The sequence below is a fragment of the Mauremys reevesii genome, linkage group 19 (assembly GCF_016161935.1).
Source record: "Mauremys reevesii isolate NIE-2019 linkage group 19, ASM1616193v1, whole genome shotgun sequence".
Classification (NCBI taxonomy): domain Eukaryota; kingdom Metazoa; phylum Chordata; order Testudines; family Geoemydidae; genus Mauremys; species Mauremys reevesii.
The window spans coordinates 1392153-1418000 of NC_052641.1; the positions used below are offsets into that span (position 1 = coordinate 1392153).

Genomic DNA, 25848 nt, shown 5'->3' on the forward strand with positions numbered 1-25848 from the left:
CGGTGCCGCGGCAGACATCGGTGCCGGGCGCTCCGACTGAGCATAGCGCTCGGCTGCGGAGCAGGCGGCTCGGACGCAGCAAGTATATTGTGCCTCTTCATCCTCCAGGAGAGGGAACCATGCCGAGTGGACGTCGGAGCCAGCGAGGGCCAGTGCCGGGAGGCCTTGGCGGTACCGGCGATCCGGTGCCGAGGGAGCGCTCCTTGAAGACTAACCAGCGCTTGGCGCCGAGAGCGGAGGAGCAAGAGCTGCCTCCCTCAGGAGCTGCTTGAGACGAAAGTCCCGCTCCCCTTTGTTCTCGGATTAAAGGCCTCACAAATACGGCACTTATCTGTTAGTTGAGATTCCTCGAGGCACTTAGGAGAGGCTCTCTTGTCGGCATCGGCTTGTGGCCGGCTGAGCAGTGTAAAACCCTGTGGACCGGGCATCGGACCCGGCACCGGGTGAGGGGAAGGGGATAAACCCCGAACCCCTGAAAATAAATACTATACTACAAACAAACAAAGTTAACTACAACTATAAACATCTGAACTATATACTAAACGAGAGAAACTACGAGTAGCTAGGGAAGTGGAGGTCAGCTAAGCCACGCTCCACTGTTCCAACGGCCGTCACGGGCGGGAAGAAGGAACTGAGGGGCGGATGGGTCGGCAGGGGTATATATCCTGCGCCATAGCAGCGCCACTCCAGGGGGCGCCCAGCCGACCCACCGAGTGTTGCTAGGGTAAAAATCTTCCGAAGAGCCGTGCACGCACGGCGCGCACACCTAACTGGAATGCATAGGAGCAATCACTCGAAGAAGAATAATAAATGATCTGAAAAAAACGGGTAAACAGTGAGGTAGCAAAGTTTGCAGACAATAGTAAATTACTCAAAATAGTTAAGTCCAAAGCTGACTGCAAAGAGTTACAAAGGGTGACAAAAAGGCACATTGGAAAATACTATCCCAACTATAGACACAAAATGATGGAGTCTAAATTAGCTGTTACCACTCAGAAGAGAGATCTTGGACAGTTCTCTGAAGAGTTCTGCTCAATGTGCAGTAGCAGTCAAAAAAGCTAACAATGTTAGGAACCATTAGGAAAGGCATAGATAGTAAAACAGAAAATACTATAACTCACTATACAAATCCATGGTATGCCCACACCTTGAATACTGTATGCACTTCTGGTCACCCAATCTCAAAAAAGATATTACAATTGGTAAAAGCACAGAGAAAGGTAACAAAAATGATTAGAGGTATGGAACAGCTCTCATATGAGGAGAGATTAAAAAGACTGGGACTTTTCATCTTAGAAAAGAGAGAGTGGGTGGGGGTGGGGAAATATGACAGAGGTATATAAAATCCTTATTCATTTTCACCACACCATTTGTGAAGTGTTGTTCATCCCTTCACGTAACACAAGAACCAGGGGTCACCCAATGAAATTAATGGGCAGGAAGTACTTCACACAATGGACTATCAACATGTGGAACTCATTGGCAGGGGTTGCCGTAAAGGCCAAAAGTATAACTGGGTTCAAAAAGAGTTCGATAAGTTCATGGAGAATAGGTCCATTGATGGCCTAGGGAGGTTGTGAAAATCTCCATCACTAGAGATTTTTAGGAGCAGGCTAGACAAATACCTGTTAGGGACTGTCTAGATAATATTTAGTCTTGCCCTGAGTGCAGGGGACTAGACTAGATGAGCTCTCGAGGTCCTACGATTCTATGGCTATTAGCCAACATGGTCAGGGATATAACCCCATGCTGTGTGTCCCCCTCAACCTTTGAATGCCAGAAGCTGGGACTGGATGACAGGGGATGGATCACTCACTGATTGCCTGTTCTGTTCACCTGGTATTGGCCACTGTCAGCGGACAGGATACTGGGCTAGATGGACCTTTGGTATGACTCAGTATAGCTGTTCTTATGTTCTTTAATTATTCTTGTGGCTCTCTCCCCGAACCCTCTGATTTTTCAACATCCTTCAGTTTGGTGAAACGGCTCCTTCTTTGGGTGGCTCCTCAATTCCAGTTGTGGATCCCCTCTTCCCAACAATGGAGAAGAGTATACATCTAAGAGAGCGCTGCCATCAGAAGCATCAGAGGTCTCCACTAATCTGATTTCAATACCTGAAAGCTCTGTGCACTTCCAGCGAGAGCTGAGTGGGGCTGAAGGGTTGCAGGCATTAAGGCAGCAGAGGGCACTTGGAGCCCAGAAACAGATGGTTGAGGTACTGAAAAGGAACAAGAGAAAATATCTAGCACAGTAAGTCTATCATTTGTTGCTGACAGTCAGTTTCAGTTGTCTAAGTTACTTGACATAAAAGTGTATGGGACCCCTACACGATGCATGTAACTACAGTCACTGAACAGACCAAGGCTAACATGAGGGGAGGGATAGCTCTAGTGGTTTGAGCATTGGCCTGCTTAAACCCAAGGTTATGAGTTCAATCCTTGAGGGGGCCATCTGGGGATCTGGGGCAAAAAATTGGGGATTGGTCCTGCTTTGAGCAAGGGGTTGGACTAGATGACCTCCTGAGGTTCCTTCCAACCCTGATATTCTATGAGACTGCCCACAATCCTGCCTAAGTGAGAGTCTGTATGATGGAGATTAAGGGGCTGTCTTCAATGCAAAGCAAGCAAGAGTTTGCCCCTAATCTGAGTTCCCTCCACACACAGAAATACTCAACTCAAGTGCAGTAGTGCTTTTAAGTCAAGTTGTCTGGCTTGCCCAGGAGGTAAAGGTGAACCCAACTCATATGCTAACATGACAACTCTGCAGTGTGGAAGCCAGCTAGCTCCACTTAAGTGCTACGAGTCCTCCAATGCCTTCCCATAATTCCCCTTCTCTCCCTCATGTACACAGAAAGGACAGACATTCTCCCACAATCTACTGGGAAAATTCCCACAGCAGCTCAGTGAGCCATGGGATGTGCCCCCCAAAGTTTTAGTGACACAAACAAGTGCAGTGCCAGTGTGGACATAAACAGCTCAAATGTTACTTTGCTTTGAGGTCCTCTTCCACTCAAGCTAGACTAACTCATGAGAAGTAACTTCAGTGCAGATAACTAGAACAGACACTGCAGTGAACGCATACCCTCAATAACTCAGCCTTTGGGTACAAGAAATAGTTCACCTGGAGAGCTGAGTGATGGGAAGGTCACTCACAAGTCACATCCTCTTTTCAGTTCCTTAAAGGAACACACAATTCATGCAGCAGAAAATGGTTAAACATGCCAGTCCATGACTGCAGTTTCTATTTATCAAACCCAAGCAGACCAATTCATTACCTTGCGTTGTCAACTGAGGCAGTACTGCATGAGCTGGCTGCAAGAAAGGTCTCTTGGGGGACGAAGAGACAGGCTGTGCTGTTCCTCTCAATGTATTTGGGTCCTAAAACATTCCCAAATTTCAGTCAGTATTAGTGAGCTAACAACGTAGGAATAGCTTTGCATCCAAACTTTTGACTAAGACAAGATATGATTAATAGCAATGCACCCATTATAAAGAGGGAATTTAAGCTTGACAGGAATGCTAGCCTCATGTGGATTTGAATGTCAACAATTCCAATCATACAAGGTGTCCCCACGAGCTTCAAAAAGGCACAAGTGAGACACTGACAGAGCAGTCACCCTGCAGGCAGGCAGAACAGCCACTGCACTCAGGAGTAGTTCTTGCACTGCCTGGAATGTACATCAAATCCTACATTTTATGGAACATGAGTGCTTGGTGACGCACCTCTATTTCTGAGTCACTGGAGTCCAGCTGAGTGCCTGCTGTTCCTGCAAGGAAAGGTAGCATAGGCTGTCCCATTTTAGCCATCCGAGAAATCAGCTTTGCTTTTGCTACATCAGGATTCTGGAAGAAACATTTGCAATTACATTGCCTCTGTATCTTTTAACTCATTTTTCAGTACCCTTGATACTAACCCAGATTACTATGGTTTTATATACCACAGAGTTATACACTGACTCAGTTGCAGAAGCTTTGTTCAGTCTTTTTCCAACTATCAAATGAAGACAGTCTCTGTATTTAGAGAATTCCTGAGATCTTTTGGTCCTTTAGATAATACTTAATTAAAAGAGAGAATAGAGTTAATATACTGTTATTATAGTCACGAGTACTGTATGGCTATCTATTGCACAAACACATTGACAAGATAGAAAGACAAGCTGGACGAGGTAATATCTTTTATTGGACCAATGTCTGTTGGTGGATGGGACGAACTTCACAGAGCTCTTCCTCAGGTCTGAAGGAAACCAAAGCTTCCAAACTAAATACAAGGTGGGACAGATAAGGATAAGTTAAGTTAAGCATAAGGGGTTCACACATGTTGCTGCATAGCTTTTGAAGATGTGCAGATTTTATTTGAGAACATGACAGAGGTCAGATACAGAGTGTTCACTTTGCGAAAATTCACACAGGAATTGAGGGGAATCAAATCTTTCCTGAAACAACTCTACAACCTCATCCTCCAGGGACCCCACTCTAGGGACCTCCTACACGCTTCCCAAGATACACGAACAAGGGAACCCAGGCAAGGCCATCATATCTAGCCAAAGGAATATCAGGACTCACAGAAGCTACCTTCAAACCACTCACCACACAAGGGGCAGTTTCCTTCAGAACACAACTGATTTCCTCTAGAAAACTCCACGACATTAACAACCTCCCTTAGAACACCATCCTTGCCACCATGGATGTCAACCTCCCTAAACATCAAAATCATCATCATGATGGAATTGCTGCCTGCCTCAAATATAGTAACTCCTTGCTTAATGCTGTAGTTATGTTCCTGAAAAATGCTACTTTAAGTGAAACGATGTTAAGCAAATCCAATTTCCCCATGGGGGGGGGGTTAGGCTCCAGGGAAATGTTTTTCACCCTATACTGTGTGTATGTAGGTGTGTAAGTTTTAAACAAACAATTTAATACTGTACACAGGAATGATGATTGTGAAGCTTGATTGAGGTGGTGGAGTCAGAAGGTGGGCTATTTCCCAGGGAATGCCTTACTGCTAAATGATGAACTAGCACTCATCTGAGTCTCACGAAGGCAGCACGAATGGAGGGAGGAGACACAGAATGGCAGTGGCTGCAAACATTCCCTGTGGAAACAGAATGTGATGATGAACTCATGTTATCCCACTGAAGCGCATCACTCCCTCCACTTTCCAAATTGCTGGGAGGTGGGGGTGCACATGTGTGAGAGAAACACACACACACCATGTGTGTAAGGGAGAGAGATCTGTATTGCCCCTTTAAATAAGCTGAAACCACTCTAAGGGTATGTCTACACTACGGGACTATTCCGAATTTGCATAAACCGGTTTTGTAAAACAGATTTTATAAAATCGAGTGCGCGCGGCCACACTAAACACATTAAATCGGTGGTGTGCGTCCATGGTCCGAGGCTAGCGTCGATTTCTGGAGCGTTGCACTGTGGGTAGCTATCCCGTAGCTATCCCATAGTTCCCGCAGCCTCCCCCGCCCCTTGGCATTTCCGGGTTGAGATCCCAGTGCCTGATGGGGCAAAAATCATTGTCGCGGGTGGTTCTGGGTAAATGTCGTCAGTCACTCCTTCCTCTGGGAAAGCAACGGCAGACAAGCATTTCGCACCTTTTTTCCCTGGATTGCCCTGGCAGATGCCATAGCATGGCAATCATGGAGCCTGTTTTGCCTTTTGTGACTGTCACCGTATGTGTACTAGATGCCGCTGACAGAGGCGATTCAGCAGCGCTACACAGCAGCATGCTTTTGCTTTTGCATGACAGCAGATGGTTATCAGCCATACTGCACCATCTACCAATCCATAAATTGGTAATAAGATGGGCATGGCTACCAGTCCTTTTGCACTGTTCCATTTGCTGCTGTCATAAGTGCCCCTGGCTGCTCTTAGCCAGGGGCGCAAAAGCCAAAATTGGGAATGACTCCCTGAGTCAATCCCTCCTTTTTGGTATCTAAAAATAGAATCAGTCCTGCCTAGAATATGGGCAAGTGTACTAGAGAACCGCTGTATCAGAGAACCAGAGAGCACAGCTGCTCTGTGTCAGATCCTGCAGAAATTATGAACTGTATGCTATTCACAGGGGGTGCTCCTGCAACAACCCCACCTGTTCATTTCATTCTTCCCCCAGCCTTCATGGGCTACCGTAGCATTGTCCCCCCACTTGTGTGATGAAGTAATAAAGAATGCAGGAATAAGACACAGTGACTTGTTAGTGAAGGCAGCCTCCAGCTGCTATGATAGTCCAGACAGGACAGTAAGGAGTGTGTAGGAGAGGAGCCCAGCATCCCTCTGCTAGTTCAGGGGCACTTGAATCTTTTCTTTACACATGAAGGGTGGGGGCTGATGGAGCTCAGCCCCCTATTGCTATGACGATGATGGATATCAGCCATACTGCACCATCTACCAGGAAAAATTAGGACCAGGCGCCCTTGATCGACCTGACCGATGCTAGTATGCATGGTTACCAGCCCTTTTGCACTGCCCCATGTGCCAATAGGCTGATAACGAGGACGGGTACCAGTCATATTGCACCATCAGCCACCCATGGCGGGGGGGGGAGCAAGGATGTTGGTGTTGAGTGCTGCACCATCCCGTCTATCTGCAGCATTCAGTAAAGATAGGGTGACATGTAAAACAGTCAAGAGAGGATTGTTTTCCCTTTCACTTCTGGGGGTGGGTGGGGGGGTGCGTAAATTGCCTAGCTATGCCCTGACCCACCGCGGACACTGTTTTTGACCCTAGAAGCATTTGGAGCTCAGCCAAGAATGCAAATGCTTTTCAGAGACTGCAGGAACTGTGGGATAGCTTGAGTCCTCCAGTCCATGAGCGTCCATTTGATTCTTTGGCTTTCCGTTACGCTTGTCACGCTGCAGTGCGCTGAGTCCCTGCTATGGCGTCTGTCTGGAGATTTTTTAAAAAGGATTCTGAATTTCATCTTCTGTAACGGAGCGCTGATAGAACGGATTTGCCTGCCCTTACAGCGATCACATCCGCATGGTCCGTGCTGGAGCTCTTTCTTTATTTTGATTTCGGACTGCATCGCCACCCGTGCTGATCGGAGCTCCACGCTGGGCAAACAGGAAATATTCAAAAGTTCGCGGGGCTTTTCCTGTCTACCTGACCACTGCATCCGAGTTCAGATTGCGGTCCAGAGCGGTCACTGCTGCACTGTGGGATAGCTCCCGGAGGCCAATACCGTCGATCAGCGTCCACACTAACCCTAATCCGATATGTTAATACCGATACTAGCGTTACTCCTCTCGTTAGGGAGGAGTACAGAAACCGGTTTAAAGAGCCCTTTATACCGATATAAAGGGCCTCTTAGTGTGGACGGGTGTGGCGTTAAATCGGTTTTACGCTCCTAAAACCGGTTTAAACGCCTAGTGTAGACCAGGCTTAAGTACACTGCTTTTTTAAGTACAGTAACTCCTCACTTAAAGTCAGCCGGGTTAATGTTGTTTCATTGCTGATCAATAAGGGAACATGCTTGTTTAAAGTTGTGCAATGCTCCCTTATAACGTCGTTTGGCATCCGCCTGCTTTGTCAACTGCTTGCAGGAAGAGCAGCCTGTTGCAGCTAGCTGGTGGGGGCTTGGAACCAGGGAGGACCGGCAGCCCCCTGTTCTCCGTGTGGTAGCCACCTAGCAGGCTATCAATTGCCATCAATTGCCAGCAGTTCAGCGGTCCCTCTCCCACACTGCCATGTGCTGCTCCTGCCCTCTGCCTTGGAGCTGCTCACTGGAGCCTCCTACTTGCTGTGTGGGGGTGGTAGAGGGGGGCTAATGTCAAGGTGCCCCCCTCCCCCCTGCTTTTGCATCCTGCTTACCCCATCTTCCATAGAGTGCGGGGGGAGGAAGGGGGGAAAAATGACAGGGCTCAGGATGGAGGGAGCTTCCTGGCAGCAGCTACCATCTCAGCTTGCTGATTAACTTAAAAAGGCAGTGTACTCAGAGTGGAGTCAGTATACTTAAAGGAGCAATGTGCATCTCTCTCTCTCTCTCAGACAGGGTGTGTCTCTGCCATGCTGTCTCCTCTTCCTCCATTCGTGCTGCCTTGTAGAGTGTGAGGCTACACTAACAACGAGTTAACCCTTGAGGGCTCAGCCAATTGCTAGTTCATCATTTAGCAGTAAGGCATTCCCTGGGAAATATCCTACCCTCTGACTTCACCACCTCAATCAAGCTTCACAATCATCATTGCTGTGTACCAGTATTAAACTGTTTGTTTAAAACACATACTGTGTGTGTATTATATCTCTCAAAATAAAAAATACAGTCTTTATCTGGTGAAAAAAAATTCCCTGGAACTTAACACCCCCCCCCCCCCATTTACATTCATTCTTATGGGGAAATGGGATTTGCTTAACATGGTTTGCCTTAAAGTCACATTTTTTCAGGAACAGAACTATAACCTTAAGCGAGGAGTTACTGTAGATCAGCAAGTTGAGACAGCTGCTGCTGCCGCCAGCAAGCTCCCTCCATCCTGAGCTCTGTCCTGTCCAGTCCCTGCTCTGTGGAGATGGGGTACAGGAACGGGGGGCAGGGGGATTCTGACATCAGCACCCCTCTTCCCCCCCTCCCCTCCACTGCACAACAAGCAGGAGGCTCCTGGGAGCAGCTCCAAAACAGAGTGCAGGAGCAGCACACGGCAGTGGGGGGAGGGATACCTGAACTGCCCAGCAATTGCCAGCCTGCTGGGCGGCTGCCACACAGAGAACTTAGGCGAGCTGATCGGGGGGCTGCTGGTCCACCCTGGTTCCAGGCCCCCCACCAGCTAGCTCCAACGGGCTGCTCTTTCTGCAAGTAGTGGACAAAGCAGGCGGCTGCCAAACAAACAATGTTATAAGGGAGCATTGTGCAACTTTAAACAAGCATGTTCTCTAACTGATCAGTGATGTAACAATGTTAACTGGGACATTAAGTGAGGAGTTACTGTAACTACAAGACAATGGACCATACAGAGAAATCCAACCCAAACATCGCCAAACTCATCCATTTTTATCTTCACTGATAATAACTTTACATTTAACAGAGGGGTAGCCGTGTTAGTCTGGTTCTGTAGAAGCAGCAAAGAATCCTGTGGCACCTTATAGACTAACAGATGTTTTGCAGCATGAGCTTTCGTGGGTGAATACCCACTTCTTCACGAAAGCTCATGCTGCAAAACATCTGTTAGTCTATAAGGTGCCACAGGATTCTTTGCTGCTTTTACATTTAACAAACACTTTGTCTATACTATGGGAACTACCATGGGTACTAGGATAGCTCCCCATTATGCCAATCTCTTTATGGGGTACTGAGGAAAAGCTTCTAGAAAGATGCACCACAAAATCAGTAATATACCTCAGATACATCAATTATATTTTCATCCTCTGAACAGACAACTTAAACTCCTTCATAGTTTCCATTACAGCTTCCATCACCTTGACTACATCCCCCATCTATCAAAATCTCTTCCACACCAACATCAGCTTCCTGGGCACCATGATAAGCTTCAGCAATGGAACCCTACAGACAACTATACACAGGAAATCCAAGGATCACCACACCTATCTTCACAAATCCAGTAGCCACCCAAGACCCAGCAAGAAATCTGTTATCTACAGACACTCTGATATCACAGAATATGCTCTTAGGAGGAAGTCTGAGATACACATCTTAACACCGCCTTCATCAAACAAGGACACTTCACCAGAGAAGTAGATTGCAACATGGAACAGTCCACCCACATATAACAGGAGAACCTGCTTCAATACAGAAAAATCCCTACTTTTCAGCTACCACCCCACACTAGAACCTGTATGGGGTATCAAACAATTACAACCCATACCTGATGGGAACCACATCCAGGAAATATTTCTTTCAGAATGCCCTCTTCTGGCCTTCAGACAATCCCACAACCTCTCCAAAATCATCAGAAGAAAGCTGTCCACAGACCAGGACACACCAACTCAGAGCTGCACTAGCACTAGACCCTGCCAAAATAATAGATGCAAAACCTGCAGCCATATCTCCACTACAACAATAATCAATATCACACAACACATCTTTCCAGATTCATAGGTCTTATACACCACATGTTGTGATAGATGTGTGTCTCATCCAGTGCATCAAATGCCCCAACAGCAGCTATGCTCCACTCATGCAGAAAAATGATAAGACACAAAACACCCCATCACCAACTGGCAAACACTTTTCACAAAGCAATCACTCCATATCTGACTTCAGTCCTCGTCCTTAAAGGAAACCTGCACGACACCTCCACCACACGAGCTTGGGACCTTAAATTCATAATTCTGCTGGACACTCAAGAACATGGACTTGACAGAGAGACTGGTTTTATGGCTCATTACAACAACTTGTAACACTCTGCTGCCTACTAATTCTCAATTGTCCTACAACAGCAGAGGTATTAATTTTAAGTTGTCTTCTACAACAGGTGTGAATCCCTTATGCTTAACAATCTGTCCCAGCTTGTATTTAGCTTGGACACTGTGGTTTCCTTCTCCAGACCTGAGGAGAAGCTCTGTGAAACTCAAAGGCTTGTCTCTTTCATTAACAGAAGTTGATCCAACAAGAGATGAGATAATATCCCACATTGTCTCTCTGATAGCTTGGGACAAACATGGCTACAACAACACTGCAAAAGATGGAGAGTTTCATGCCTGAACTCCTAGAATTGATTTTCAAATTTAACCAACTCCATTCTATGGCTGTGCTCCATCTGGATAAGGTATACAAAAGAGCCCAGATTTCTTGACAGTAGCCCATTCTATTCTGTAACACGTAGGAGACCACCTCATGCTATTGCAGCTAACAAGCTTTACTTCCGAGGGCCTAAAAATAAAATGGATAGCAAGAAGTTGACTATCACCTTGGTATCTGATCACTACATATGAGATGATCGTTACAGTTCTATTAGCACCCACAGAGCCAAAGAAACTAAGCCCTTCAATACTGTACAAAATTACCCTTTAAGGGCCCTTATACAAATAATGTTTTTAAAAAAGCATATAGACCCATATGTCCTTGAGTTCCCACATCATAACTGAAAACGATAGGGAAATCCTCAAGCTCTCCTAAAATGCCTGTAGAGGATCAAGCAAGTCAGATTCAAGGCTGAAACTGTTGCCTTAACTCCAGTAGACATGGCCTCATCCAGGGAAGTGGGAGAGAACCAGACCCTCAAGTGATAACCTTCAGGCTACTGGACAAGGTGAAATGAAAAGCTTTTCTAAAGAATGGAGCTACTGAAGATGCCCCTAACCATTAACAGGATGAGAGATGCAACATTTTAAAACAATTTACTAAATGAGAGGCCACAGGGAAGCGAAGGAGGAGTTAAGACTGGCATTTCTCTTTGAAAATGTCAGTGATGACAAAGCCCCTGAACCCAGAGGACAGAGTTGTTTCAGGCTCCCATGAGGTTTACTCCTGGGGGGATTCTGCAGGACTGCGTGCCTGCAGAAAATCCTGCCCCCTCCGCGCCCCGCCCCCGCCAATTTCCTGTGTTTCCCTGCGGGAAGCAAAGGGAAGCTGGCAGGGGGAGGGGACCATGGGCAGAGTTTTGGGGGGAATTGCCCCCCTCCAAACAGAGGCAAGGCATGGGAGGAGACACACAAGGTTACATGTCACTGTCCTCCTCATTCTGCAAGCGCAGAGCTGCCTAGCTGAAGGAGACTATCTATCTTGGCTCCACTAACTCTGCAGCTGAACTCTGACCCCGCACTCCACCGATCCCAACCAACTGCACCTGGACCCCCACCCCATCAAGCACCACTCCCCCAGCATCCAGACCCTCTCACCAAGTTCCACCCAGCCAGACCTCCCCACCCTCACCAAGCCCCAATCACTTTCACCACTGAGCCACCTGTACCCAGATTGCCCCACACCAAAACCTCTCACCCCACACTAAGCCCCTCCACACCCGGATCCTGCTGGGCTGAGCCTGCCCACCCACATGTGGTGCACCTGGCGCAGAGGGGCAGGCCCAGATCTTGCACTGTCAGGATGAGGTGCAGCCTCACTGCTGAGTCTCTATATCAGGTGAGGTGGGGGTTTCGGGGTGATCTACCACCTCAATGCAGCCAGTGGCCTGTGCTCCCCACTGCCATGCTAGAGCCACATTCATTTATTGACAAATGAAATTTGCAGAATTTTAAAATATTGTGCACATAATTTTTAATTTTTTGGTGCTGAATTCCCTCAAGAGCAGAGGTTATTGGCTATTCTAAGGAAATCATGAACCCCAGGGTGCTTGTACACCTCTACCCCGATATAACGCTGTCCGCGGGAGCCAAAAAATCTTACCATGTTATAGGTGAAACTGCGTTATATTGAACTTACTTTGATCTGCCAGAGCGTGCAACCCCGCCTTCCCCGTAGCGCTTCTTTACCGCATTATATCCGAATTCATGTTATATCGGGGTAGAGGTGTGAATTACAGACAGACAAAAAGTTATCCATCTATCATTTCAGGGTGCATAAACCCTAAAACATTCCACTGATGATCCAGGGAGCTTAGTTTTCAGTATAAAACTCTTGCTGTTCATTTAAAGACAAAGTTTCAATCTTAATTCTGAATGGACAAGGACTAAGTCTTCCCATGTTTGTACAGCACAAAGCAAAGCTAGGCTTTGATCCCAAGTGAGGCTTCTGGGTAATAACACGATAAGTGTTAAAGATATAATGCTTTGCTTACATGCATTTCAGATAGGCCCTTAGCATTATTTTAATAATTTGGGCATGACTTAAATATTTGGACATTCTTGTGTATGTTTCACATTAACTAAAGCAACACTTACTGCTAGTTGTTCACTTATAGAGTTAGACTTGGCCCGAACAGCTGGCTCTCTGCAGAGAGGAAACAAGTATATGGTGGGATTAAAGTTAGAATAGAAGAAAAAAAAATCATCTCTGAAGAACTGATGAAGAGTACGCTACATCTCTAAATTGTTGAACATACTCGTCAACTGTAGTTCCCACAAGAAAAACTTCACTTTTCCATCATAAGATATTTCAACACTTCATGTTTGGAAAGCTATTTGTAACCATATATGACAACTTAGATTCTGTACCACTATTCTGTAGCAAATTCCATGACTGCAGAATTGCAAAATACACATGTCATTGATGATAAGTATCAGAGGGGTAGCCATATTAGTCGGTGGCACCTTAAAGACTAACAGATTTATCTGGGCATAAGTTTTCACGGGTAAAAAAAACCCACTTCTTCAGATGAATGGAGTGAAAATACAGATACAGGCATAAATATACTGGCACATGAAGAGAAGGGAGTTACCTTACAAGTAGAGAATCAGTGTTGTCAAGGCCAATTCAGTCAGGGTGGATGTGGTCCACTCCCAATAGTTGATGAGGAGGTGTCAAAGGGGTTGCCATCAGTTTGGGTCTTACAGATATTTTCACAAATACTAAGTTCTAGGAGCTCTGAACTCATTCTGCTTCCTTATTTTCTTACCCAGGCTTCGGAAGTATTGTCAAAGGAGGCAATCCGACAGGGTCTGCGGAGAAGCTGTCCGAATTGGGCACTGGGGAAGATGCAGAAGAATCCCTAGAACCAATACTCTGCCCATCAGAGCCAGACTCCTTTATCAGCTTCACCTAAGAAAACCATGATGAAGGTATTACACAGAGACCTGTTTTTTCTGGGTACTGAAACAACTCTTTAGTATTCTGCTTCATTCTGGCCAATGTTTTGTTCATCACACGTTTGCTACAGAGTAAAAATTTACATCTATTTAAGAACTATAGGTTTGAAGTTCCCTCTCCATCTCACTCTAAATCTAGCCTTCATCAAGTTATTAATTTTTTCCTGGACATCTTAAATGCAAGTGGAAGAAAGATACCTCAAATCAGATGTGTCTTAGTAAGGCAGTTATATTTTTGTTCTTATCCTGACATTTTACTGGGTATATAGAAGCTTCTAACTATGTTGTAATTCTCATGTACAGGGACGTTGTTACTTTACAAGTAGAAACAATAGAAGTGTTGCCAACCAACAGCCCAAACCAGATGTACAAAAATATATTTGGAAGGAGACACTCACCCGCTTAACTTCCACCTCAAAAACCAGGGTGGAATCAGGAGGAATGCGACTGGCTACTCCTTGGGACCCATAAGCCCATGCTGGAGGAATAATGAGAAGTCGTCTCCCCCCTTTCTTCATCCCCATCATTCCTTCTTCCCAACCCTTACGTTTTAGAAATACAAAAGAAGAGAAAGTTGATTTGTAAGCAGCAGTCTGACTCAGTGACAGAAAAATATCTGCAACCATTCTGGTGAAGCTGTTCTAGGCCAGGTTATAAAGGTTCCAGTATGCATATTGAAAAGTTTCTTGTGAAGCCCTGGGGATACAGCATTGCTCCATTTAGGATAAAAACCCTTAGAGTAGAGGACCCATGATATCCAATTAAGAGTAGCAATATTAATTTCTAGGCATCAGAAGACAACACCTAACATACGAACAGTGGAGCAAATTTCACCTTCTGCCATCTTTAATATGGAGATGCAGCCAGCCTCCAGGACCTCTATTTGGGTTGGAGAAGCTTGGATGAAGCCTTGCCTAGTAACTCAAGGCTGGTCTACACTGGGAACTTATACCAGCATAGCTACGTCTTGCAGGGGTGTGAAAAACCCACCCCTGAGAGATGTAGATATGCCAACCGCCTCCCTCCCCCGCCCAAGTGGAAGACAGTGCTAGATTGATGGAAGAAGAATTCTTCCCTCAACCTAGTACTGCCTCTCTGGGAGGTTAATTACCTACATAAACAGGAGAACCGTTCCCATTGGCATAGGTAGTGGCCACACTAAGCACTACAGTGGCACAGCTGCAGCTGTATTGCTGGAGTGGTTTGAGTGTAGACATATCCATATTTTTCATGGGTCAACAATTGTATACTTTAAAGAGTGACCTCTGGTAACTTCTGCTGTATGTTAGTAATCTGGCCAATTAAGTGCTATGCTTAGGTTTAGACATAGCATTTAAGGAAACTGATTATGGGTAGAAAAATGTAGAAGTTAATGGAGCAAATTAAAGAGTCAGTTTATAGCAATATCAGCTACTGGATTAACATGCAGATATACATTTAAACAGACAGATGACAGAATTAATCTTCAGTTAGTGCCAGCTGGCCACAGGACCAGTACAAAATTACTATTAATGCAGTAATTAAAGTATAAATTGGGAAAAACTGGTTTTGAAATCTTGAGGCTTGTTTACACAAACACTTAGTTCATGGGCAAGCTGGGGTGTAAATCTACCCCACACTAACCTGCTATACACTAAAATGTCTGTGTGGATCTTGCTGCCATTCACTAAAAGTTCTGTAGTCCATAGCAGCAGGGTCCACGCAGATACTTACACTTCGGGCACAGCAGGCTAGTAGATTTATGGGTAGATTTATGCCCCAGCTTGCACAAACTAAGTGCACAAACTAAGTGTTTGCACAGACAAGCCCTTAGCAGACAAAAAAAAACCCCTCTCCCTCCTCCCCGACTATGAAAGAATCTCAGATCTGCACCAGTTTGATGGACCAGAGGGGGTGCCATGATGCTGACGTCTTCAGAGGAGTTTCATAAAATCCTCACACAGCTTCAAGTGATCTGTACACATGAATGAACATAACAGAATACATTCTTCTTGAACTGGAGTTTCCTCACAAGGAAGCTACTTTTCTGGAACCTGTGCAGGGTACAAGGGCTGCCACCAGAAAAGTCTCAAGGAACCTCCTGATATAAAGATTAATTTTCAAACAGGCAGCTTCCTTTCTACTGCACAGGAAAGTTCTATGGACTTTGCTCTCTATTACTGAGAGAGAACAAGAGGCTTGGTTATTGGACGGCAAGTCAATAAGTATAGATGCAAGATGCTGTGCAAAACAAGGAAAGAAGAGATTTAAAAAAAGAAGTCAGCAATTTCTTTCATGTCACTGATGCAAGCACAAGTCTTATCATACTATCATAAATACAACAGAAGTTATTATGGTTTGTGTGAATCCAGACAGAACTTTCAGAAGTCCTCCAAGATCTACGAGACTTTAGTACACAGAAGATGAAGGTAAAATGCCAGAAGTTCTACCTTAATGACTTTTCCAGAACCCAGCTTCAGACGCAACAGCTTGTCTTTGTTGATGTTTGAATCAAACACCTATGGAATTGAAGATTAACATGATACAATCACTAGGACTTCCTACCATGGGGCTGATGAAGATTGCAGTTGTAACGCAGTATTCAAACTAGTAAATAATGTAAAAAAAAAAAAAAGCAATGTTCTTTATTTCATAAATACCTACCACCACTTGTCTCTCTCAGTGTGGTAACTTCAAAAATAAATGCTAATCAAGGTGGAGGAGAAAAAAATAAACAAACCAAAAAGACACAGCATGCCCAAAATTTCTAACCAACTGCACACTGACAGTTTTGTAGGCGTGCAGTAACTGGAGACTCAGGCTTGAAAAGCAACTTTAAATTCTACAGCTTGGGCAAGAGTGAATCAAATTAAATGCTGCACAGCCAGATTGCCATAGCAATAGTACAATGGGCCCAGCCACCTGTTGCTAGCTTAGTGACCTCTGGGAGTTTGCTAGACAACTAGATTTTAACTTCTGTAAAAGTATTATACCACTGTATAACCTTAGTACTCTTAGTACCACCAGTTTAAGTGGACAGATGATAGTGTCCCACAGCAAGGAAAGGAAATTAGACCTGGATCTTATATACCAGGGATCAGTGGGCCAGGCAGGTTCGGCCGATCGCAACTCCCACTGGCTGTGGTTTGCCGTCCCAGGCCAATGGGGGCTGCGGGAAGCAGCGCAGGCTGAGGGATGTGCTGGCCACTCTTCCTGCAGCCTCCATTGGCCTGGGACGGTGAACCGCAGCCAATGGGAGATGTGATTGGCTGAACCTGCAGACGCAGCAGGTAAACAAACCAGCCCAACCCACAAGGGACTTACTCCGATGGGCTGCGTGCCAAAGGTTGCCGATCCCTGATCTATACAGTAGCAGAGATCATGAGCCACAAGACTATCATGCTGACATCCTAATGACTTGCTTCCCAAAGAAGAAATGAAGTCACCTTATTGACTAAGTATCTGGATGCTTTATTGGAGGAAAAGCATTCTTCTCACAAAGCATGAGAAGCTGACTTTGTAGGAATAAGATGCTCTCAACCTCCCTCAAAGCACTTTCCTAACCAATTCGTTACTAAACAAAGCACAACTTGTGGTTTAAGAGTAACATCTTCAAACGTTCTTAAGTTTCTAGAGAAAGGAGGCTCTGATGACAGATGTACCGTTACATCTGATGTCCGGTCAAGACATTTTCAAAGCCAGGATGATTAGTTCTGTTTTCATGTCTCTTCCGTTAAATATCCATGTTTGATATTAAAAATAAGTCACAAGAATTTTGATCATCTCTTCCTGAACACAATGGAACCAGTTACTATCCTCACTGTTCAATACTCAAAGGAATTTATGAAGGGAATTTTCTGTAATTTTTTTTTACAAATCCTATGTGTAGCTCAGTTCCCCCTATATGTAGCATTGTTGTCCAGTGGGGGGGAAAAGGAATAAGTTTGCTCTCCGGGCAAACTAAGAGACATGGATGCCTCAGACTAAGTTGTGATGGAGAGAATAGTTTGCCATCCAATGGTGTTGAGATTACAAGTCTCTTCCAATGACTTAATTTGAGAACAGTGTTAATATTAACCCATTTCTAGTAGTAAAAGCCCATTTACCTGTCCAAGCCCATTGTTCTGGAACAGCCAACCGGTATAGGCAACCTCCAGAGAGTCTCCTACTTCCAATCCCTGCCCCTCTCCAACAATGAGATCCTGGTACAGTACTGAGTCCAGTGAAGGGCTGCTGTTGCATTTGGCAATGCATAACTACAAAGGAAGTCCGAACATTAGCACCTTTTGTCTGTGGCCAGCTGCAGCAGCACAACAAATTCCACTTAGACTGAAGACAAGCAATATAGGATTTATTTCTCACTGCATCAGTAAGAAGCTGAGTGTTACTGATATACTTTACACATGTGGACATTACTGATGCTTCATCTCGTTATGCAGCACTTTGCTCATATATACAATGAGAAAACCACTTAGCTTACAACAGCATGTTGATGGGTTTAATTAACATTTTAAAACACTAAGTTCTTTGAATGAAAGCGCTAGAGAAGAGTATCACAATTTGAGACATGCTACCCTGTATTCAAGTGAACCAAACAGAATGCCAACTAATCAAAGTGCAGCCAAAACTCAGCACATTCACAAAGCTGCAATATGCATTTCAGTTTTATTTTAGTGGGGAGATGAGACTGAACTGGGCTTTGATTAAGAATGCAACTAGGCAAATTGTGAGCAACCATGATTTTTGTTTGCTGTTCTGAACAGGATACAGCACCAACAGCATAGGTAGAGTTAATGCAAGAGTGCAGCCTGCTGGCTTAAAAAGATTACCTGTTTACTAAAATCCATGGCTGCCTTTTCTGACTCGAACATGATCGACCAGTTGTGTCTCTGATCATCATAAAATGTACCGTAGTTGTTGGGCTGAACCTATGGAAAAAGAAATCAGTCCCATATCAAAATCACAAATACATGTTCAGTTCAAGCACTTGGATTTTAATTATGATAAAAATCTACTGAATGAGATAAAACTCCTCTATTGCTTAAAAATGAACCAAGCTCAGATGTCAGAAGTTAGCCTTTATTCCTCTGATCAGTACAGACGCTCCCCGACTTATGCAAGCGTTCCGTTCCGGAATGCCTTGAGTAACTCAAATTTTGCATAAGTCGGAAACATATCTCCGACCATTATGCGAAAAAAACCAACCCTCCTATTTCTAGCTTACTGAACTTTTTCCATAAGCTCGGATTTGCGTAAATCGAGTTTACGTAACTTGGGGAGTGTCTGTACCCTGAAGAAAAATGTGTCAGAACTTGCTAAATATATGATTTACAAAGTTCTTCATAGAAGCCACAATTTCCTAAAATGGATGCCTAAAGTAAGGCTAGGAAATCTATATTTGGGCCGTTGAATATGAGCGGCCTGATCTTCAGAGATGTAAAACATACTTGGTTCCCACAATCAGTGGGAGCCAATAGGTGCTCAGCACTTCTGAAAAAAGTCAGCCCATCTCAATTTGGGTCCATAACCATGAATTTAGGAGTCTAACTTTAGGCACCCAAGTGTGACAGTTGGAGTTTTATTTTTTAAAATGAATCCTATGTGTATTTCTGTTTTCACTCCATACTTTACATTGCTACCCAGTAAGAGGAAAAGGATTAAGTTTGCTCTGAGGACAGACTAAGACACAGGTATGTGTGTGCGCGCAGTCTAGCTGGATGAATGGATTGAATGGGTAATTAAAAGAAGCGGCTGAAACTGACCCAAACCAACAAAGCGGACCCAGGATGACAAAGAGATACCCCCCTCCTCCTGGAAGACTCTCCCCCCACAGCAACTGAACATTCAACACTTAACACCAGGAAACCCCAGCAGGAAAGACATGTGAACTGAACTGGAGAACAAAGGGGAAGAGGTGTCAGGTGGTTGGAATAAGGGCTACCTTTTGGAGGGTCATAGCAGCTCTGACCTGGGCAAAAAAAGGGTACAGAGAGCCAGAGCAAGGGATAGAGTCCATCATAGCTTGGCTGATGGCACTGACTGGGCCAAGATGGACTATGATGTAACTTCTGCCTCTTGCAGCTAATCTAAGGATTTTCAGATTTTGCGTGTTCCAGGCAACTAAAATAGTTACTTTGTTTTGAAAAGGCTGCCTGTGTCACTGTACATCTTCACTGAGAGCACTGCATCCCAAAGGGGTACACTACAAGCCTCCTGCAGGGGTCTGACTTGGCTGCAGGGAGCTATGAAGAGAGAGACAAGGATCTCTGCTGCTGTAGGCCCAGTCTTGGAGGAACTACCTGGGTCCTTGGGGCCTGATACATTAAAAAGGAGTCACTCCCAAGAGACTGATTACAGGCTGGGGCATAGACCAGAGCCCATGGATCTGTGATACCAGGTTTGAAAGTTTTGGCAATAGTTGTTAAGTCAATGTTAAAACAGGACAGAATCTAGTTTAGAATTTCTTAACGAGATTCCCATGCCATCAGCACAGGCAAAACATTTTAGTAAGATCACTGCTTTGGCTCCATGTTTGTTTATAAACACCTGATACTACCCATGGACTGAAAGTGCTTTATAACACAAGCTTGCTGAAAATGGATTATGGAGCTAAAGGGCAAGAGGAATTATTCTTAAATCAAATAAAGGGATGGAGGTGGCTTGACATCTTTCCTGCGACTTGTTACTAATAGCTATTTTTAACCTATTCAGGGCTCTGGTTCTCTCTGAAATTGGAGGAAAAGTTAAATAGAAACTTTCAGAAAGGCTTGCAAAAACCTAGCAAATTCTTACTGAAGGAGAAACATGCTGTCAGATTTCACACAGCGCTTAGGCAGTTTCTTGCCCTCTCTTCATCAGACATGGCATTTTTTCGCATTCCCATAATCATTTAAGAAAAGTCTAGGACATATGTGAATTTGGGTTTCTTTGATCCCATTGCAAGTGTACAAGAAAAGCAAAGCAATGTAATTTGCTCTGTCAAATGAGGATTATCTCCACTGTATAGTGCTGTGAGATCTACTGTTGAAAAAATTCCTTGTGCAATTTATGATAGGAAGAGAAAGAATAGTTATACAAACATTCTGAATTCATGGTGCGCTTTACAAAACATGAATGACGGCTTGTCTACAATTGCACTCCCGTTGACTCCTGTACTCCACCTGATCGAGAAGAGTTAGGGGAGTCGATGGGAGAGCGTCTCCCGTTGATGTCGCATAGTATGGACCCCGCGGTAAGCAGATCTAAGCTATGTCGATTTTAGTTACACTAGTCACCTAACTCAAATTGCATAGCTTAGATCAACTTTTCCCTTTAGTGTAGGCAGGGCCTGAGTCACATGCCTTGTCTCAAAGACTTTACAATCTATAGCCAAGAGGACAACAACATTTCAAGAGAGGGAAGGTGATAATTCCTAGCTGCTGTACAGAGTACAGTGTACCAGAAGCTTAAGGGCAGGTCTACACTTAAAACATTGCAGCGGCACTGCTGTAGTGATTCAGTGAAGATGCTACTATGTTAGTGAGAGAGCTTCTCCTATTGGCATAGTTAATCCACCTCCCCGAGATGTGGTAGCTAGGTTGATGGGAGAAGCCTGCCTGTTGACATAGTGCTGCCTACACTGGGTTCCCCCCCCCACACACACACACCCCTGAACTACATTGTCTATACTACAGATTTACATTGGTATAACTAACACACATGACTACTGAAAAAAAGATTTTCTAATGCAGTCTTACCGTGAGCACAAACCCTGGATGGATCCTGGCAACCGTGACCTGCTGCTGCTGATTGATATAAAGGAGAATCTTGTACTTGATTCCACAGGAGGGAGGGAGAAGGGGAAAACAAAAACAAACAAAATTAATCCTCCCACATCTGTGAAATTCTGGTGTGCACTATGAGAGATACAGTAGCATTCGAGCCATAGTTTGTCTGCCAAATGCACCAGCAGTAGGTGCATTCAAAGCAATGACGTTTAACTGCTGAAATGTAAATAGCAGATTGTACTGTACTCCGCATGAATCTATGCACTTCTGTATTAGAGCATGTGCAGTATGTGCGTATACTTTCAACACTTTTCCATAGACACATACTTGGCCTGGAGAGTCACCTCACAGCTCTTAAATATTCATTGGCTGAAGCACCCTTCTTTGATTACACCAAATCAGCTTTGATTCTTGTTTTGTATTCTGCTTCCTCCTATTCTGCAGTCTAACAGCACAGCTGTAAGGGTGGCGAGCTGTCTAGAAGAAATGTGCTCAGGTCACAGTCTCCTCTAGATGTTGTATGGCCTACTAGACAGAGCACTAGACTGGAATTCAGGAGACCTGGGTTCTATTCCCAACCCTATCATTGACCTGCAGGGTGACCATAGACAAGTAATTTCACCTTCAGAAGTCAGACTAGATTGGGGTAATCAATTATTTTTTTTGTCAAGGTCCAAATTTCTTGGTCAAGATATAGTTAAGATCCAGACTCCAGAGAAAACAAAACAAAATAAAAAGATTTTTGGGTCCATTCAAAAGTGTGTGGCAGTCCGGATTTGGCCCGTGGTCTGCTCATTGTCTACCCCTAGACAAGATGATCACAATAGTTCCATCTGACCTTAGAACACATGAATCTTTCAGCCCATAAGACTACCTATATGCAAGGGATATGGTAAAGCAGGGGTTGGCAACCTTTCGGAAGTGGTGTGCCGAGTCTTCACTTACTCACTTTAACTTAAGGTTTTGTGTGCCGGTAATACATTTTAACGTGTTTTAGACAGTCTCTCTCTACAAGTCTATATTATATAACTAAACTATTGTTGTATATAAAGTAAACAAGGTTTTCAAAATGTGTAAGAAGCTTAATTTAAAATTAAATTAAAATGCTGATCTTATGCTGCCAGCCTGGGGTTCTGTTCACCTAGATCGGCAGCAGGCTGAGCGGGGCTGTGGGACCCTGGCTGGCAAGGGGCCGCCAACTAGGACCCCGGGCCAGCAGCCAGGATACCAGACCGGCAGCGGGCTGAGTGGGGCTGGCCACCGGGACCCCAGACTGGGGGTGCAGGTGGGAATGTGTGTGTGTGGGGGGGGAAGCTCCCGTTTGGTGCTCAGGGTGGAGGTGGGGATGTGTGGGAATGCAAGAGTCAGGGCATGGAGTGTGTAGGGGGTGGGTATGTGTGGGGGGTGCAGGAGTCACGGTGTGGTATAGCTGGGTATGTGTGGGGTGTGCAGGGTTCAGGGCAGAGGGCTGGGGTGCTCGGCTTATGGGGGTGCTCCCAGCCCCCTGCCGTGAGCCGCTCATGGCAGGGGGCTGGAGGGGATATGCCCGATTCCACTCCTTTCCCTAGGGCCCCTGTCTGTCCCCACATCTTCTCTGCCTCCTCCCCAGGGCAGCGAGCGCGCTGCGGCTCTGCTTCCCCTCCCCCTGGCAAGGGCAATTAGCTGATCAGCGCAGGGAAGAAGAGGAGAAGGGGCAGGAAAGCACCACGCTGTGGGAAGCAGGGGGAGGTGGAAGCTTGGCTGCCGGCAGGACCAAACTTCTGCCTCCTGCCCCCGCAGGAGAGAGCGGTGGGGCTGAGTGGGGCTGGGACCCTGGCAGGTAGCAGCATGCCATTTAAAAAAAAAAAAAAAAAAAAAATCAGCTCGCGTGCCATCTTTGGCACGCATGCCACAGGTTGCCAACCCCTGTGGTAAAAGGATGGGTGTTCAACTATAACTTTTGTATTTCTTGACTTTTGAGAGATTAACCATGCAGTCATAGTTTTGCATTAACAGTCTAACATTAAATTTCCCAATTAATTTGTTCACTGAAAGATGAAAAGATCTCCTCAACTCTCTGATGGATCAGGTAGCAATGGCCAGCAGCTATCTAGCAAAATTAAGCACACACATATCAGTGGTTTACTGAACAGTAGTCAAACAAAGGTTAACAAGTATGAATATTGCAGACAAAGCACGCAGTTGCATACCTGTGCACATAAATTCCTTTATGAAAGCACAATTTCAGAGAGCAATAAAGGTAGTACGAGCACCTCTCTTTCATGCTTGGCCAGCCCTCCACTTCCTTGTTCACCCGAGAATTTGGGGGGGGGGGGGGGGGAAGGAATTTTTTTTTAAACAAACCCAAAGGTCTCAAAATCAGTTTACTGTAAGAAGTATTTAAAAAAAAAAAAAAAAGACAATCCACACACACAGCAATTTAGGGAGACAACAGAAAAAGGGAAGCTGGAGCTGGCTGAGGGTGGAAGGGTGCAGGGTAAGAGGCAGCACTAGATCAAGGGCAGATTGGATTTAGGTTATTTCTTTTAAAACAGCTTGCTAAATACTCCTTTGTTCTACACTTAGAGTGGCAGATAGCTATAAGAGTGGAGCTGCATTCAAGAACTGATTTTTTGTATAAAAAGGTCAAGTACAGCATAATTCATATCAATCTGTTTACATGAACTGAATTATACGGGATATGCATATGTATTTACTAATGGATCTGAGATCAGGTTCATAGTTTGAAAGCATCCGAACAAATACCAAAATAGCTTTTGCATAAAAAGACTGCAATGGAACAGACATTCCACCTTCTCTAATGTGTTTCAGTCTCAGGTGGGAAAATATCTTTACAATAGCCTTGCTGAATGCTCAGAGAACAGGTGCAGCTACAAAAGTAGCTCAGGTGCCGAGCCACCAAGAAACCTAACAGGGCTGGAAATCACCAAACAGGAATGGCACTAAAAATGATAACGTTAAAAATGAGAAGCAATTCAGCTTTGAACAAGATGTGCTTTTAGTATAGGAGTATGTTAAAGAGAAATGCAGCCTCTCTCACCTCTTTGGTAGCATGGTTCCCCACCACAGCTGCTCCATACTTGCCTTGCTTCACATACTGCCCATTTGTGCTAAAAGGCAAAGTAAGAAAGTCAGCTGCAAATCCATTCCTTCTTCACATTTCTTTGGTGTTTATGAGGAGCTTTTCACCTTGATATCCAAAGGCCACTTCCTATAGGCTTCTATGTCAGACTGATATCTCCTTAACTTAGTAGAGCTAAATCGTTTTAGCTTGCCCAAAAAAGCCATAGGGAACTTCAACTCTGGTATTTTTTACACTTGAGTGATCTTTCCACAGCAGAACACAGACAGACATGTATAGTTTTGGTACTAGGTTCCCTACTTCGGTTTTCTAGGGGGTGAATTTAGCATTGATAAAGAGGATCTGACTGAGTTGGTCACAAACAGTGCAAGAATCCCCCTACTGCTCCTCAATCAAAACATGCAACACCCCTCAGTGTTTAAGTCCTGGGCTTCCCAGACATCAGGCAATGGACCACGTACTCCTAACCTGAAGAACACCGATGTTCCATTCATAAGCTTTTATGACCCAAGAGTTGTACCAAAATCATGGGGCATTTGTGTAACAGGGATACACACATAAAAATCCCTTTCCTCGCCCAAAAATACTTTCTGCTTGTGATAAAACTTTAAAATTGGGAGTCCAAGTCTCTAGCAACGAAAGGCCAGTGCAGGAACTCTCAGTTCTGCCTACTACGGTACTTACTATCGAAAGGCATGAACTGCTGCAGCGACAAATACTGATGGGGCTGCTGAAGCCGCTGTGGTTGTAGGCATCTTCTGGGCTGGCTGACCTGCTGAAAAATAAACCAGAGTGAGAAATGACAGCAGTGGAACTTTTTTCACAATTGGAATTGACCAGCATAATTCAAAATACAGTAGCTTTAAGTTAAGATTGCATTGATTTGTTTACTGTAGACAGTTTATCAAACTAATAGCAAGGTGGATGTAGACTGACCCAGATGGTGAATCCATTTTTGTATTTACCTAGAACTAGTCCCTACCAACGCAAAGAACCAAATTCAGAAGAGAAACAGGAGCCTGTGAGAGCTGTTCTTTGCCCAACAGCTGGTACTAGTGCAACTACAGTTGTTGCAAAGCTGTCATTGCAGCAAATCTCAAATGGATGGTCAGAGGGGACAGCAACTGACCGGATCATTGGGATAGCCATCATTATGGTTTTACCCAGGTAATAGATAATCCAACCAAAAGGTCACTGTGCAACAGTATTAAGGGTCTCCATTTCCCAAACAAGCCTAGGAAACTTCTAAGGCTGAAGTTCAATCCTTAGTTTACTTAAGAGTTTAGAACAGAACAGAGTCCCTTGCTTGGGGCTTGTCTGTAAGCAGACTTTGTGTGCAGCAAGCCAGGGTATAAATCTACAG

The 25848-nt window shown here is 44.8% G+C and overlaps 1 protein-coding gene across 10 annotated transcripts in view; it reads right to left on the reverse strand.

The window, feature by feature from the left end:
* Positions 1–25848, reverse strand: part of FKBP15 (FKBP prolyl isomerase family member 15) — a 96925-nt gene that overhangs the window by 46370 nt on the left and 24707 nt on the right. For 8 of the 10 annotated variants that reach the window (XM_039506571.1, XM_039506567.1, XM_039506564.1 and 5 more), the window contains exons 3-14: positions 25170–25260; positions 24444–24513; positions 21374–21448; positions 18467–18565; positions 17744–17893; positions 16088–16156; positions 14057–14200; positions 13469–13611; positions 12795–12843; positions 3723–3842; positions 3275–3377; positions 2115–2218 (exon numbers count right to left, since the gene is read on the reverse strand). In XM_039506571.1, the coding sequence (XP_039362505.1) occupies positions 2115–2218; positions 3275–3377; positions 3723–3842; positions 12795–12843; positions 13469–13611; positions 14057–14200; positions 16088–16156; positions 17744–17893; positions 18467–18565; positions 21374–21448; positions 24444–24513; positions 25170–25260 (1217 nt within the window). The remainder of the gene's footprint in view (positions 1–2114; positions 2219–3274; positions 3378–3722; positions 3843–12794; positions 12844–13468; positions 13612–14056; positions 14201–16087; positions 16157–17743; positions 17894–18466; positions 18566–21373; positions 21449–24443; positions 24514–25169; positions 25261–25848) is intronic. The other 2 variants (XM_039506568.1, XM_039506569.1) reach the window with 1 other exon arrangement.